This window comes from Xenopus tropicalis, chromosome 6 (assembly GCF_000004195.4).
Source record: "Xenopus tropicalis strain Nigerian chromosome 6, UCB_Xtro_10.0, whole genome shotgun sequence".
NCBI classification, from domain to species: domain Eukaryota; kingdom Metazoa; phylum Chordata; class Amphibia; order Anura; family Pipidae; genus Xenopus; species Xenopus tropicalis.
Window position 1 is genome coordinate 39,783,663 of NC_030682.2, and position 16,338 is coordinate 39,800,000.

Below are 16,338 nucleotides of genomic sequence, written 5' to 3' on the forward strand. Positions count from 1 at the left end.
CAAACAGATCAATGGAAATAAAGGAGATTTAATAGCATTGCAGTATACACTGGAGGTATGCCTTTCAAAGGAGATAAACTGTTTATTAGACTTTACTTTCCTTAAGTACAGTTTAAAATAGTATTTAAACATGTTACTTTACCGGTACAAATATATTTTTCATTTAGGCAAAATCAGACTTTGTGGACAGCAATTCCCCTTTAAATCTACATGCTCAATTCACGCTCTCATTTTACCATTGTAATCATGAATAATCTTTAAAATGAGCATCAACAGTACACTGAAAAGTAGACAGACAAGGCTTTTAATCTTTGATGACTGCTGTCAAGAGATTCAATGCCAGGGATTTGTCAGTGCTTCCAACAACAAATGAAAAGCATCAAGCAGACTGATCAATCAAGCAATGGCCCGGTTACTTTGCAGAAATTCTGCTTGTAAAACCTTTTTTGTGAAAAAGATAGAAATGTACATGTGGAAGGTACCAGAAAAATATTTCCCTTCCAGTGTAAGACTTTTTTAAATATTTTCTCATGTAATTGCTGTCCCTGTCTCAACAGCATTTGAAACTGTATAAATTATTGAAATAAAATAATCTTTTACTTGAAATTAAAAGCATTGTAATTCTGATCTGGTGCCCAAAGGAGCTTGTGCCACCTGTGTAATAAATGACACTTTATTTCCCTCTTGTATGTGTATGTGTTTGTGTTAAACAGGAACCACAGAAATAGATTCATATGGGCTGGTGTATAACTTTAGTAACAGCAACTATTATAGTACCTTGAAAATGAATCTGCTCCAGACTAATCTGCACAGACTTGCTTAGCAAAGGCAAAATACCCACAAGTGAGTGGATGATTCTGAATTTCAATCACTGTCAAAGGTCAAATCGTTTTTTCTCCATTCACTAGTCTGCTTCATTGTTGCTGGACCTTAGACAAATACAATTTGCTGACATTTAACATGAAACAATGCTTAGATCTCATTTGTACATTATCTGGTATAGCCAATGTGCATTTAACCTTAGGGAATACACGTATTTGAGCTATAGAAATGCCTTATTGGCTGTTCAGCTGAATTAACAAAAAAATGAATCATATGATTTATATTTTGTGATCTATGGTCCCAGTAAGCAAATTGGGAAATGACTTTGCAATAAATGAATGGAACTAAACGGCAAGCTGGTAGTAATAGATTTAGTTCCTTTATTCAGGCACATACATGGAACTGACTGTGGGGACATAATGTAAACATTACAGGAGATTTATCAGCAAGGCACATGGAACTAAAGCACTATAAGCCATAATAAACTCCCAAACCTAGAAGGTACGGAGAAGGCTTGTATCCTTCAATCATGCAGGTTACTCACATACAAAGGGCAATTTTAAATGTACAAATTTCCTGCCACTCTACAGTAAACTAAAAGAGCCAAATGAAGAATTTACATCCCCTAATAGCCTTCTCTTTAGAGTACATGCAGAATAGCATTTTTGCTTTTAGGAGTTAAAAGGTACAGTAGATCTACCAAAATACAATCTATCCAATAAAACATATACATTTATTTATCTCCACAAGATATACTAAATGCTTTCTTGGTATAAAATAATAGTTTCTAATATGCAGATAATATGCTAGTGCGAAAGAGATCATCATAGTGAGGGGAATCATCTTATTATTTCTAACAAGCAGAACATGATACTATTTAAGCTTAACACATCTTAAAAGCCACTATTTTGACATTTCTTGCATTTTATAAAGGCAATTTAAAAACATGGAAAACATGTAACCAGATCTGAATGCATTCCTAGGATATCAGTCCTAAAGAATTCCTCAGTGCAGCAAGATGTAGAAGACTGCAGACTGGGCACCCATAGAGTAAAAAACATGCCTGTACAATAGTGGAGTGAGAGTACTTACTTGTAGTTTTTTATCAGGCAGCTTGGATGCTGATGGCAAGAACTGACTTTCTCTTTTGAGTTTCTGGACAAAATCAATGCGTCTGAACTCTTCTCGCCCATGAAGTTTGCACATTACTCCCGCCTTAAATGTTGGAGAGAGAGCAAATAAATACTTAATTCCACAGTCCCAGGACATAGTACTCATGCTCACTTTACTTCAAATTCATCTTAAATTCTGATCTGCTTAAAACAGGTCCAATATGAAGCACACTGCTACAGAAAGACACAGCATAAAGAGTAAGAGCTAGGTGTAAATCAGAAACCACTGTATGTCTCTCATATCCTGAGTTTTCTTTTTCCTCTCCACCTATTTCCTGTTACATAAGGGATTTACAGCAAGAGGCTAAAGACCCATGGGAAAGCTGGTCAGGATCTGACACTAGATGGGGACTTGTCATACCTTAAAATAATATTGCTGCAGTTCCTTTAATTTTTGTTTTTGCCCTCAGTCTTGATAATGATATATGCTATCCAGCCCTGTGACAGTGACAATGCAGTTTTCACAAGTGAACCAACTGATCCATATACTGATGTTATTTATGATTTGTATGAAAAACTAGTCGTGGAGCCAGCCCTGATGACAGAAGGGAGACAGCAATATCTTTGTATCATTGAGGGTAGATAGGTCCAACAAGCACAAAAATGAAAAGCTCTGTGGGAAAATAAAAGTATTAGAAAGAATGGAAGAAAGCCTAGACAGTAACTCAAACATTTCAAATTGAGTTAAGTGTAATGTAATTAAAGTCAATATGTTTACTCTTGATATATAGAAACATATCAGATGTTACATAAGGTACATGCTACTTGCAGATAACCTGTCACAAATAAATCTGGTAGAAGCTTTGCAACCTGTAAAACATGACCCCCTAAATGTATTAAATAGTGACCCTACAATCTATTATCTGGGGGTTGTAAGAGTATCAAAGTCTTTAGGGTTATATCTGTAAGGTAGTGTAAAGTAACAGGGTTGCAGGATATTTTGGACCCAAAAGTATGGTTGGGGACATTTTTGTTTCTATTTATGACTTCACTTGTTTACGTATTATGTCCGCAGACTAAAAGGGATATAGAGCAGTAAGGCATTTTCTCTGGTATGTCAGGTTTAGGAGCAATAAGTGTTGCTGACCACAAGAGGGTGCATTTGTTCATGAAGCAATACATTACTGGGTAGCTCCTATGGTGATTTGGAAGTTCCCTTTGTTGGGTCCATTCACTTAGGTTGTGCCTTATTCATTAGGCATAAGGCCAGGTCTGTAGTGGCTGAACACTCTGCTAACAGCTTACTAATAGCAGTGAACAGTGCAGTCCTAAATAAATGATTTCTCTTTAAATTTGCCAGCTTATTTTAAAGCAGTATAGTGATTTTCGTAATTGTTGAAACAATTGTTGTAACAGAAAAGTAACATGATTAACCTTTAAAAAAAAGTCTGTTAACCTTTAGAAATCTGTGCAAATAAGGCAGAATATTTAGCCTAGTTGAAGCAGGAAATAGTTAGGACAGACATGCCAATAAATACAAACAGTCAGCATTTTGGTGAATCACAGCGTGGGAAATGTTCTTTTGACGTCAAATAACAGACTATAGGGTCAGCTTACTGTTGGTAGGTGTGAGGGCTGGAATATTAAGGCTTACTGTGCACACTGCATTTTCTACTCCATAAATGCCTTAGGATAAAGCACTGTTTCGGTCCCATTCACTCCATGTCTCTGCACATTGACATGAATGGAATCCACACACTGAGCGGTTTCGGCAGAAAATGCACAGAACCCGTTTATGACTGAACCCCACTCCATGGGACACACTTACTAATCCACGAACGTCCGAAAAGTGTCCGAATGCGTTTTTTTCGTAATGATCGTATTTTGCGACTTTTTCGAGCGCTCAATACGAAAAAGTCGCAACAATTCACGAAAGTCGTAATGGCTATAAAAAAGTCACGACAATTCACGAAAGTCATAATGGCTATGAAAAAGTTGCGACAATTCACGAAAGTCATAATGGCTATGAAAAAGTCACGACAATTCACGAAAGTCATAATGGCTATGAAAAAGTCGCGACAATTCACGAAAGTCATAATGGCTATGAAAAAGTCGCGACAATTCACGAAATTTGTAATGGCTATGAAAAAGTCGCGACAATTCGCGCAAGTCGTAACGGCTACGAAAAAGTCGCGACAATTCGCGCAAGTCATAATGGCTACGAAAAAGTCGCAAAAAATACAAAAATACGAATTTTTCCTATTCGTTCGGATTCGGATTCGTGGATTAGTAAATCAGCCCCCATGTGTGCGCTAGCTGGCAGATTTCGTGTTCTGTCAAAGAACACAGATAAGAGGTGGAGTGAAGCAATTTTTAAGAATTTGTACCACAGTTCAAATTACAAGGCATGAAATTGTACCTTATAGTGGAGTCACATGTACTTGCACCTATTCTAACCCTTTACTGAAATGCCCCTTGGGGCCCATGCACACATAACTTCCATAGCTTTGGTAGGCTTAAGTTGTGTTCTGCACCTTGCACACAAAAAAAAAAAATTGACACAAGGGGCAAAGAATATTAGTACTTAAAGGGAAACGAAAGTCAAAGTCACTTGGGGGTGCCAAAATGTTAGGCACCCCCAAGTGACTTTAACCGCTTACCTCGTACCCCGGGCTGGTGCCCCTGTTAGGAGAAAACAGCACCAGCCCGGGGCATCTGGAGCGCAGCGCTTCCGTCTTCCTCGCTTCCTTTTCCTGAGTGCCAGCAGTGGGCGCATGCGCAGTAGAGTGAAAAGCCGACTTTAACATTTAAGTTCGGCTTTTCACTCTACTGCGCATGCGCGCGCAGCGAATCAGCAGCAAGGAAGCGCCGGCAGCTACCCCGGGCTGGTGCTGTTCCTTCCTCACAGGGGCACCAGCCCGGGGTAAAAGGTAGGCGGTCAAAGTCACTTGGGGGTGCCTAACATTTTGGCACCCCCAAGTGACTTTGACTTTATTTTTCCTTTAATGCTTTCCATAGACACGTGACGTACAGGGCTTCCCAGTGGCTACAATTCCCATTTGCTTCCTTGCTTGCTCATTCTGAATGATGCACAATTAATATAAGCCTCCACAGTAAGGGGCCCATTTATTAAACCACACATTTTTTTTTGTTGAGAAAAAATCGTATTCTTTCTAATTTATAGAACTTTTGTTATGTCCACAATATTTTTGTTAAAATTCAATTCCACTACTTTTCGTGGTTTTCGTTAAAGGAACAGTAACACCAAAAAATAAAAGAGCTTTAAAGTAATAAAAATATAATGCACTGTTGCCCTGCACTGGTAAAACTGGTGTGTTTGCTACAGTTACACTACTATCATTTATATAATAAGCTGCTGTGTAGCCACGGGGGCAGCCATTCAAGCTGGAAAAAAGGAGAAAAGGCACAGGTTACATAGCAGATAACAGACAAGTTCTGTAGAATACAATAGTGTTTTATCCGTTATCTGCTATGTGCCTGTGCCTTTTCTCCTTTGAATGGCTGCCTCCATGGCTACACAGCAGCTTATTTATATAAATTATAGTAGACTCTCTGAAGTAAACACACAACTTTTACCAGTGCAGGGCAGCAGCACATTATATTTTAGTTAGTTTTATACACTTTCATTTTTTGGTGTTACTGTTCCTTTAATTTCCACTAAATAGTTGTATTTTTCTCAAAGACTACGAACATTTCGCAATTCATTTAAGCTTTCATATGAAGACTATCTTTTGGCCAAGTTGGATCTGTAGAGTGCCATTGAGTCCTATGGAAGGCTTCCAAAATCATGCATTGAAGGTTTCAAAGCCAGAAAGGTTATCGCGTCGGACTTTCGGATCGCAACCATGATATTTTCATATGACTGGGAAAAGAATTTTCGTGACATTTTCGCACATCAGAAATTATCGTGTTTACTCCGATTTTTTTCCAATCATGATTTTAATCACACAAAATTTGTGGTTTCATGAATGGGCCCCTAGGAGTCATTTGCAATCTCCTGGGCAATGTGCAGTACACCTTTTTTTACACTTTACACACTACCTTGCGCTATAGCACAATAGCTGCAACAAATAATAATTTTACAAAAATGAAATAATCATGTTAGTTTGTGAAGTTACACACTGAAACTGCCTTATATAACCTCATAAAACATTCCCTTGAAGTGGTTAAGGTAGTGTAAGGAATACCGATAATAAATGAGGGTGTTAAGCGGTTGAAGCATAGAGTAACATGTTGAGGCAGCTTAATTAGCCATACATGAAGCTGAATACTGTGGTTTGCTTAGTGCAGTACTGCTGTGGCATACAAATATACATATCTGTTGGCTTCATGCCATCTGAAATGTCAATCACTGCTATGCTGTGTTAGTTTGTAATAAATGTAAATCCTGCATAGCTACTGACTAATGCGTCTATTTAGCTGTCAGTCAGCAGCCATGTGAATAACCTCAAGAGTCCAGCCACCGAGTGCTTTATCATAGTACTGCATTATTAATCTCTTCAGGGCTCATAATTCTTCATTAAAGATCAAGTTACTGCATTTTACCAATAGGTATTCGAAGCTGTAGTATAAATGACTATACTGATGATGGTTCGTATAACCATGCCTGTGCCCTACTGGGATGCCAGCTAGGGTGTAACAACAAGAGAACCCTGCAGTTATTTGGGTTTACATTGCGTTTAAACATGTTTGGTGTTAACAGTGAATAAAAGATGGCACTAGTAATAAACACAGGATGCAAATCCACAAGAAAATAACATTCAACCGCAAATTAATTTCACGTTATCTTTTTCCAGTCATTGTATTTCCTAAATATACACTATGCCCTGTGCTATGCATGCTCTGATGCTATGTATTTTAAATAGAAAACCACAAATACAAGGTATAAATGTTATAGTAAAGTTATATATACATTATATATTGTTTTGTGACAAAAGGTATAAAAACTGAAGGCAATTATCTAATCAGCTTGGAATACATAATTAATTTCTCCCTGGTGGCTTGCATTTAAATCACTATCACCACGTATGATGTGCATGAGAGTTAATGCAGGCTTGCAGCACAGATTTTTGAATATTAATACCAGCCTTTCTGGGAAAATAACCTGAGAGAATTTTACAATCTCTGACTGCTTGTTTTCCCTAGAGACTGCGCCTCAAGGCAAAGTAGGCCAACACCAGAGAATAAGTATGACACTAGCAAGTCATAATTAAACTGATGATTCCAATACATTTAATTGCACAAATTAAATTACTTTTGTTTTCCTAACATACTTAATTGTAGAAAGAAAAACAAAACAAACTCTGATCTAAGCGCATACTTCTAGCCTGTATTAATACCAAAAAAAAACCAACATGTGCACTTGAAACACCATCAGTTGTTGACACTGAGCTTCTCTTGAGCAATGAGAGTTCAAATGAGGCCTTACTAAGAATTGCAGAGCGATGGCAGCCAAGGTGGCACTCAGTATAAGAAGAGAGATAGTTCAATAGGTTTTATGTGCTCTTGGGAATCCTTTGCATCCATGAATGTTTAGGTTGTTTACAAGTGACTAAGAATTGCTATTTTTAAAGGGTTTTCTAAACCCAAATGTAACATTTCGCACAATAAAAGCAAATGTAAACCTACACAAAGTTACACTACACATTAATTACAAACTGTCAGTTATATTTAAGTTAGTTCAGAAGCAACTTTGCAATATACATTTATTACAAATTTGTAATGGTTTTTAAGTTATTTGTATATATTACTGCTACTAAAAGCAGTGTTTGTCTCTCCTCCATTGTCTGCCCTGATATCTCAGAAACAATGTAGCACAAGACAGACCTGTCTTGCTGAAGGAGACTGGCTTTGCAACATTGTTTAATGTTGAGCAAATACTGCTATCAATAGCAAATACAATTTCATAAAACTTTTAAAGCACCAAAATTGTTTAGAAATTCATATTGGAAAGTTGCTTAGAATTATGTTTACCTTTATTAGGAAAATATTTTTTTTTTTGGCTTGACATGTCCTTTAACCCTTTAAGTGCCAGCCGAATTCGTCATTTCAGTTCCCCCCAGTGCCAGACGTTTTGTGAACATTCTGTGCTCTCTCAATGTAGGGGCTTTTACTGGGGGCAGGGTTAAGTTTAGGTAGGCAAACTATATATTGTTTTTTTCAGGAGAACCTGAGCTTTCCAAATCTACCTGAGTTTTTGTGTATTTCCACTTCTGGAACAAGATTTAGAGCTTGAAATACAAAAAAAAAAAGAAAAAATGCTATTTTTCATGATATAAGGATTTCTACCAGAAACACATTTTATTTTATGGACAAAAATTCAACTGATTTGGAAAGCCTCATGTCTCCCGAACGTGCCAATACCTGATATGTATAGTTTTATTGAGATTTCTGACTTCTATAGATCAAAAACTCCCAGCAGTAAATTACTAAATTTTCAAAGCATTACAGCAGAATACGGCACACTTTACATTCCAAAGCCAAAAATCCTGGAACATTAGGTTTACCCCAGGAAACCATACATTTTTGAAAACTACACATTCTGACGAATCCGAAATGGGTAACTATGTCTTCCAACTCCTAAGTACCAAACGGCAATGCTTTACTGAATTTAGCATTTTCTATAAAAAAATTATGAAAATTCTAAAAAATCACCTCAAATCTTCCATTTTCAAGCACCTTATCTCCCACATAACATTAGGTACGAAGAAAACACACCCTAAATATGAAAGCCAGGGGTCCACTGAACAGTTTGATGCCCATTGTGCATAGGATCACCAATGTATCTGGAATTTAGAGACCCCAAAAGGAAGTTAGTACATACAAATTGCCCAGGAGATCTCTTTAGCTACTGAAAATTCAACACATTTACTGCATTTTCTGTGGGGTAAAAACACAAAAAAATACATTGACCCCCCAAAATCATATATTTTTGGAAAGTACACATTCGGACGAATTCAAAATTGGTACCCATGTCTTTCTACTCCAAACAACTGAGTCGCAATTCTTTCCCAAAATTGCCAGTTTTGATGAAATACCTAAAAATCACATCAAATCTTCCACTTTCAAGCACCTTATCTCCCACATAACATTAGGTACCAAAAGAACACACCCTAAATATGAAAGCCAAGGGTCCGCTGAACAGTTTGATGCCCATTGTGCATAGGAACACCAATGTATCTGGCATTTAGAGACCCCATAAGGAAGGTAGTGCATACAAATTGCCCAGGAGATCTCTTTAGCTACTGAAAATTCAACACGTTTACTACATTTTCTGTGGGGTAAAAACACAAAAAAAATACATTGACCCCCCAAAACCATATATTTTTGGAAAGTACACATTCGGGCGAATTCAAAATTGGTACCCATGTCTTTCTACTCCAAACTACAGAGTCGCAGTGCTTTCCCAAAATTGCTAGTTTTGGTGAAATACCTGAAAAACACATCAAATCTTCCACTTTCAAGCACCTTATCTCCCACATAACATTAGCTACCAAGAAAACACACCCTAAATATGAAAGCCAAGGGTCCGCTGAACAGTTTGATGCCCATTGTGCATAGGATCAGCACTGTATCTGGCATTTAGAGACCCCATAAGGACGTCAGTGCATAGAGATTGCCCCAGAGGTCTCTTTAGCTACTGAAAATTCAACACGTTAACTGCATTTTCTGTGGGGTAAAAACACAAAAAATACATTGACCCCCCAAAACCATATATTTTTGGAAAGTACACATTCGGGCAAATTCAAAATTGGTACCCATGTCTTTCTACTCCAAACTACAGAGTCGCAGTGCTTTCCCAAAATTGCTAGTTTTGGTGAAATACCTGAAAAACACATCAAATCTTCCACTTTCAAGCACCTTATCTCCCACATAACATTAGGTACCAAGAAAACACACCCTAAATATGAAAGCCAAGGGTCCGCTGAACAGTTTGATGCCCATTGTGCATAGGATCAGCACTGTATCTGGCATTTAGAGACCCCATAAGGATGTCAGTGCATAGAGATTGCCCCAGAGGTCTCTTTAGCTACTGAAAATTCAACACGTTAACTGCATTTTCTGTGGGGTAAAAACACAAAAAAATACATTGACCCCCCAAAACCATATATTTTTGGAAAGTACACATTCGGGCGAATTCAAAATTGGTACCCATGTCTTTCTACTCCAAACTACAGAGTCGCAGTGCTTTCCCTAAATTGCTAATTTTGGTGAAATACCTGAAAATCACATCAAATCTTCCACTTTCAAGCACCATATCTCCCACATAACATTAGGTACCAAGAAAACACACCCTAAATATGAAAGCCAAGGGTCCGCTGAACAGTTTGATGCCCATTGTGCATAGGATCAGCACTGTATCTGGCATTTAGAGACCCCATAAGGATGTCAGTGCATAGAGGTTGCCCCAGAGGTCTCTTTAGCTACTGAAAATTCAACACGTTTACTGCATTTTCTATGGGGTAAAAACACAAAAAAATACATTGACCCCCCAAAAGCATATATTTTTGGAAAGTACACATTCGGGCGAATTCAAAATTGGTACCCATGTCTTTCTACTCCAAACTACAGAGTCGCGGTGCTTTCCCAAAATTGCTAGTTTTGGTGAAATACCTGAAAAACACATCAAATCTTCCACTTTCAAGCACCTTATCTCCCACATAACATTAGCTACCAAGAAAACACACCCGAAATATGAAAGCCTAGGGTCCGCTGAACAGTTTGATGCCCATTGTGCATAGGATCAGCACTGTATCTGGCATTTAGAGACCCCATAAGGACGTCAGTGCATAGAGATTGCCCCAGAGGTCTCTTTAGCTACTGAAAATTCAACACGTTTACTGCATTTTCTGTGGGGTAAAAACACAAAAAAATACATTGACCCCCCAAAACCATATATTTTTGGAAAGTACACATTCGGGCAAATTCAAAATTGGTACCCATGTCTTTCTACTCCAAACTACAGAGTCGCGGTGCTTTCCCAAAATTGCTAGTTTTGGTGAAATACCTGAAAAACACATCAAATCTTCCACTTTCAAGCACCTTATCTCCCACATAACATTAGGTACCAAGAAAACACACCCGAAATATGAAAGCCTAGGGTCCGCTGAACAGTTTGATGCCCATTGTGCATAGGATCAGCACTGTATCTGGCATTTAGAGACCCCATAAGGACGTCAGTGCATAGAGATTGCCCCAGAGGTCTCTTTAGCTACTGAAAATTCAACACGTTTACTGCATTTTCTGTGGGGTAAAAACACAAAAAAATACATTGACCCCCCAAAACCATATATTTTTGGAAAGTACACATTCGGGCGAATTCAAAATTGGTACCCATGTCTTTCTACTCCAAACTACAGAGTCGCGGTGCTTTCCCAAAATTGCTAGTTTTGGTGAAATACCTGAAAAACACATCAAATCTTCCACTTTCAAGCACCTTATCTCCCACATAACATTAGCTACCAAGAAAACACACCCTAAATATGAAAGCCAAGGGTCCGCTGAACAGTTTGATGCCCATTGTGCATAGGATCAGCACTGTATCTGGCATTTAGAGACCCCATAAGGACGTCAGTGCATAGAGATTGCCCCAGAGGTCTCTTTAGCTACTGAAAATTCAACACGTTAACTGCATTTTCTGTGGGGTAAAAACACAAAAAATACATTGACCCCCCAAAACCATATATTTTTGGAAAGTACACATTCGGGCAAATTCAAAATTGGTACCCATGTCTTTCTACTCCAAACTACAGAGTCGCAGTGCTTTCCCAAAATTGCTAGTTTTGGTGAAATACCTGAAAAACACATCAAATCTTCCACTTTCAAGCACCTTATCTCCCACATAACATTAGGTACCAAGAAAACACACCCGAAATATGAAAGCCAAGGGTCCGCTGAACAGTTTGATGCCCATTGTGCATAGGATCAGCACTGTATCTGGCATTTAGAGACCCCATAAGGACGTCAGTGCATAGAGATTGCCCCAGAGGTCTCTTTAGCTACTGAAAATTCAACACGTTAACTGCATTTTCTGTGGGGTAAAAACACAAAAAATACATTGACCCCCCAAAACCATATATTTTTGGAAAGTACACATTCGGGCAAATTCAAAATTGGTACCCATGTCTTTCTACTCCAAACTACAGAGTCGCAGTGCTTTCCCAAAATTGCTAGTTTTGGTGAAATACCTGAAAAACACATCAAATCTTCCACTTTCAAGCACCTTATCTCCCACATAACATTAGGTACCAAGAAAACACACCCTAAATATGAAAGCCAAGGGTCCGCTGAACAGTTTGATGCCCATTGTGCATAGGATCAGCACTGTATCTGGCATTTAGAGACCCCATAAGGACGTCAGTGCATAGAGATTGCCCCAGAGGTCTCTTTAGCTACTGAAAATTCAACACGTTAACTGCATTTTCTGTGGGGTAAAAACACAAAAAAATACATTGTCCCCCCAAAACCATATATTTTTGGAAAGTACACATTCGGGCGAATTCAAAATTGGTACCCATGTCTTTCTACTCCAAACTACAGAGTCGCAGTGCTTTCCCTAAATTGCTAATTTTGGTGAAATACCTGAAAATCACATCAAATCTTCCACTTTCAAGCACCATATCTCCCACATAACATTAGGTACCAAGAAAACACACCCTAAATATGAAAACCAAGGGTCCGCTGAACAGTTTGATGCCCATTGTGCATAGGATCACCGATGTATCTGGCATTTAGAGACCCCAAAAGGAAGTTAGTGCATACAAAGTGTATACACTGCAATATAAGCTACCGGCATGTGCATTATGCGGCATAAGACCCCCTAACAGTAAGGAGACCCTAGAAAACTATACATTTTCCGAAAGTACACAATCTGACAAAACAAAAATGGGTAAATACATCTTTCTACTGCAAACTACCAAACTACAAAGCTATGCTAAACAGAACGATTTTTTTGACATTACTGAAAATTGTCACAAAGCTTGCATTTTACCCCATTATGTACCCCCACATTTTGTACCGTATCAACATGAAACATTCTAAATATGAACACCAGGGGTCTACTGAACAGTTTGATGCCCTATATGCATAGATTTACCAAACTATGTGGGGTACAGGGGCACCCAAGTAAAAATAGTGCATATGAATTTTCACATAAGATGCTTCGGCTCATGCAGTTTTTGCACCCGGTATGTGTATTATGTGCCATACGACCACCTAACAGTAAGGAGACCCTAGAAAACCATATATTTTCCGAAAGTACACATTCTGACAAAACAAAAATGGGTAAATACATCTTTCTACTACAAACTACCAAACTACAAAGCTATGCTAAACAGAACGGTTTTTATGACATTTCTGAAAATTGTCACAAAGCTTGCATTTTACCCCATTATGTACCCCCACATTTTGTACCGTATCAACATAAAACATTCTAAATATGAACGCCAGGGGTCTACTGAATAGTTTGATGCCCTATATGCATAGATTTACCAAACTATGTGGGGTACAGGGGCACCCAAGTAAAAATAGTGCATATGAATTTTCACATAAGATGCTTCGGCTCATGCAGTTTTTGCACCCGGTATGTGTATTATGTGCCATACGACCACCTAACAGTAAGGAGACCCTAGAAAACCATATATTTTCCGAAAGTACACATTCTGACAAAACAAAAATGGGTAAAAACATCTTTCTACTACAAACTACCAAACTACAAAGCTATGCTAAACAGAACGGTTTTTATGACATTTCTGAAAATTGTCACAAAGCTTGCATTTTACCCCATTATTTACCCCCACATTTTGTACCGTATCAACATAAAACATTCTAAATATGAACGCCAGGGGTCTACTGAACAGTTTGATGCCCGATATGCATAGATTTACCAAACTATGTGGGGTACAGGGGCACCCAAGTAAAAATAGTGCATATGAATTTTCACATAAGATGCTTCGGCTCATGCAGTTTTTGCACCCGGTATGTGTATTATGTGCCATACGACCACCTAACAGTAAGGAGACCCTAGAAAACCATATATTTTCCGAAAGTACACATTCTGACAAAACAAAAATGGATAAAAACATCTTTCTACTACAAACTACCAAACTACAAACTATGCTAAACAGAACGGTTTTTATGACATTTCTGAAAATTGTCACAAAGCTTGCATTTTACCCCATTATTTACCCCCACATTTTGTACCGTATCAACATAAAACATTCTAAATATGAACGCCAGGGGTCTACTGAACAGTTTGATGCCCTATATGCATAGATTTACCAAACTATGTGGGGTACAGGGGCACCCAAGTAAAAATAGTGCATATGAATTTTCACATAAGATGCTTCGGCTCATGCAGTTTTTGCACCCGGTATGTGTATTATGTGCCATACGACCACCTAACAGTAAGGAGACCCTAGAAAACCATATATTTTCCGAAAGTACACATTCTGACAAAACAAAAATGGGTAAATACATCTTTCTACTACAAACTACCAAACTACAAAGCTATGCTAAACAGAACGGTTTTTATGACATTTCTGAAAATTGTCACAAAGCTTGCATTTTACCCCATTATGTACCCCCACATTTTGTACCGTATCAACATAAAACATTCTAAATATGAACACCAGGGGTCTACTGAATAGTTTGATGCCCTATATGCATAGATTTACCAAACTATGTGGGGTACAGGGGCACCCAAGTAAAAATAGTGCATATGAATTTTCACATAAGATGCTTCGGCTCATGCAGTTTTTGCACCCGGTATGTGTATTATGTGCCATACGACCACCTAACAGTAAGGAGAACCTAGAAAACAATATCTTTTCCGAAAGTACACATTCTGACAAAACAAAAATGGGTAAATACATCTTTCTACTACAAACTACCAAACTACAAAGCTATGCTAAACAGAACGGTTTTTATGACATTTCTGAAAATTGTCACAAAGCTTGCATTTTACCCCATTATGTACCCCCACATTTTGTACCGTATCAACATAAAACATTCTAAATATGAACGCCAGGGGTCTACTGAATAGTTTGATGCCCTATATGCATAGATTTACCAAACTATGTGGGGTACAGGGGCACCCAAGTAAAAATAGTGCATATGAATTTTCACATAAGATGCTTCGGCTCATGCAGTTTTTGCACCCGGTATGTGTATTATGTGCCATACGACCACCTAACAGTAAGGAGAACCTAGAAAACAATATCTTTTCCGAAAGTACACATTCTGACAAAACAAAAATGGGTAAATACATCTTTCTACTACAAACTACCAAACTACAAAGCTATGCTAAACAGAACGGTTTTTATGACATTTCTGAAAATTGTCACAAAGCTTGCATTTTACCCCATTATGTACCCCCACATTTTGTACCGTATCAACATAAAACATTCTAAATATGAACGCCAGGGGTCTACTGAACAGTTTGATGCCCTATATGCATAGATTTACCAAACTATGTGGGGTACAGGGGCACCCAAGTAAAAATAGTGCATATGAATTTTCACATAAGATGCTTCGGCTCATGCAGTTTTTGCACCCGGTATGTGTATTATGTGCCATACGACCACCTAACAGTAAGGAGACCCTAGAAAACCATATATTTTCCGAAAGTACACATTCTGACAAAACAAAAATGGGTAAATACATCTTTCTACTACAAACTACCAAATTACAAAGCTATGCTAAACAGAACTGTTTTTGTGACATTTCTGAAAATCGTCACAAAGCTTGCATGTTGCCCCATTATGTACCCCACATTTAGTAACGTACCAACATAAAACACTCTAAGTATGAACGCCACTAGTCTACTGAACAGTTTGATGCCCGATATGAATAGATTTACCAAACTATGTGGGGTACAGAGGATGCCAAATTGAAATACAGCAGACAAAATGTCCATGTGCAAAGACAAGTAACAAAGAACAATGTAAAAAGCAATACAATTGATAAAGATAAAAAAAAATCACTAAAATCATTTTTTTTTTTTTGCCTAATAATATCTGCGGGCAGAATAACAGTTTGAGTATTTTGGCTAGAGCAAATAAGTTTTACAGACAAAGTCAAGCAAACAACAACTATGCATAACTGAAAATGCTATAAAATGGCTAAACATGCAGTAAAATACCCAAAAATCCACCAAAATCACAGAAAATGTAGTAGAAACACCAAAATAATACACAAAAGGTATTGCGCAGTGCGGTTAGCGAATACACTATCCGCAATGGCAATAAAACATTTTTTTCAGGCAAGAATAAAAACGATGCGATTAGAAAAAAAAAAATAATTATAAAATTACATAAGTGTGTAAGTGTGTGTGTACATGTGTGTAAAATGTGTTTTGTGTGCATGTGTGCGAGTGTGCAACCAA

General features: G+C 37.9%; 1 protein-coding gene across 4 annotated transcripts in view; it reads right to left on the reverse strand.

The window, feature by feature from the left end:
• Positions 1 to 16,338, reverse strand: part of rapgef5 (Rap guanine nucleotide exchange factor 5) — a 163,109-nt gene that overhangs the window by 73,597 nt on the left and 73,174 nt on the right. For 3 of the 4 annotated variants that reach the window (XM_031903650.1, XM_031903649.1, XM_018094932.2), the window contains exon 9: positions 1,915 to 2,037. In XM_031903650.1, the coding sequence (XP_031759510.1) occupies positions 1,915 to 2,037 (123 nt within the window). Of the gene's footprint in view, positions 1 to 1,914; positions 2,038 to 2,355; positions 2,444 to 16,338 lie in introns of those variants that run through there. The other variant, XM_031903651.1, reaches the window with a different exon arrangement.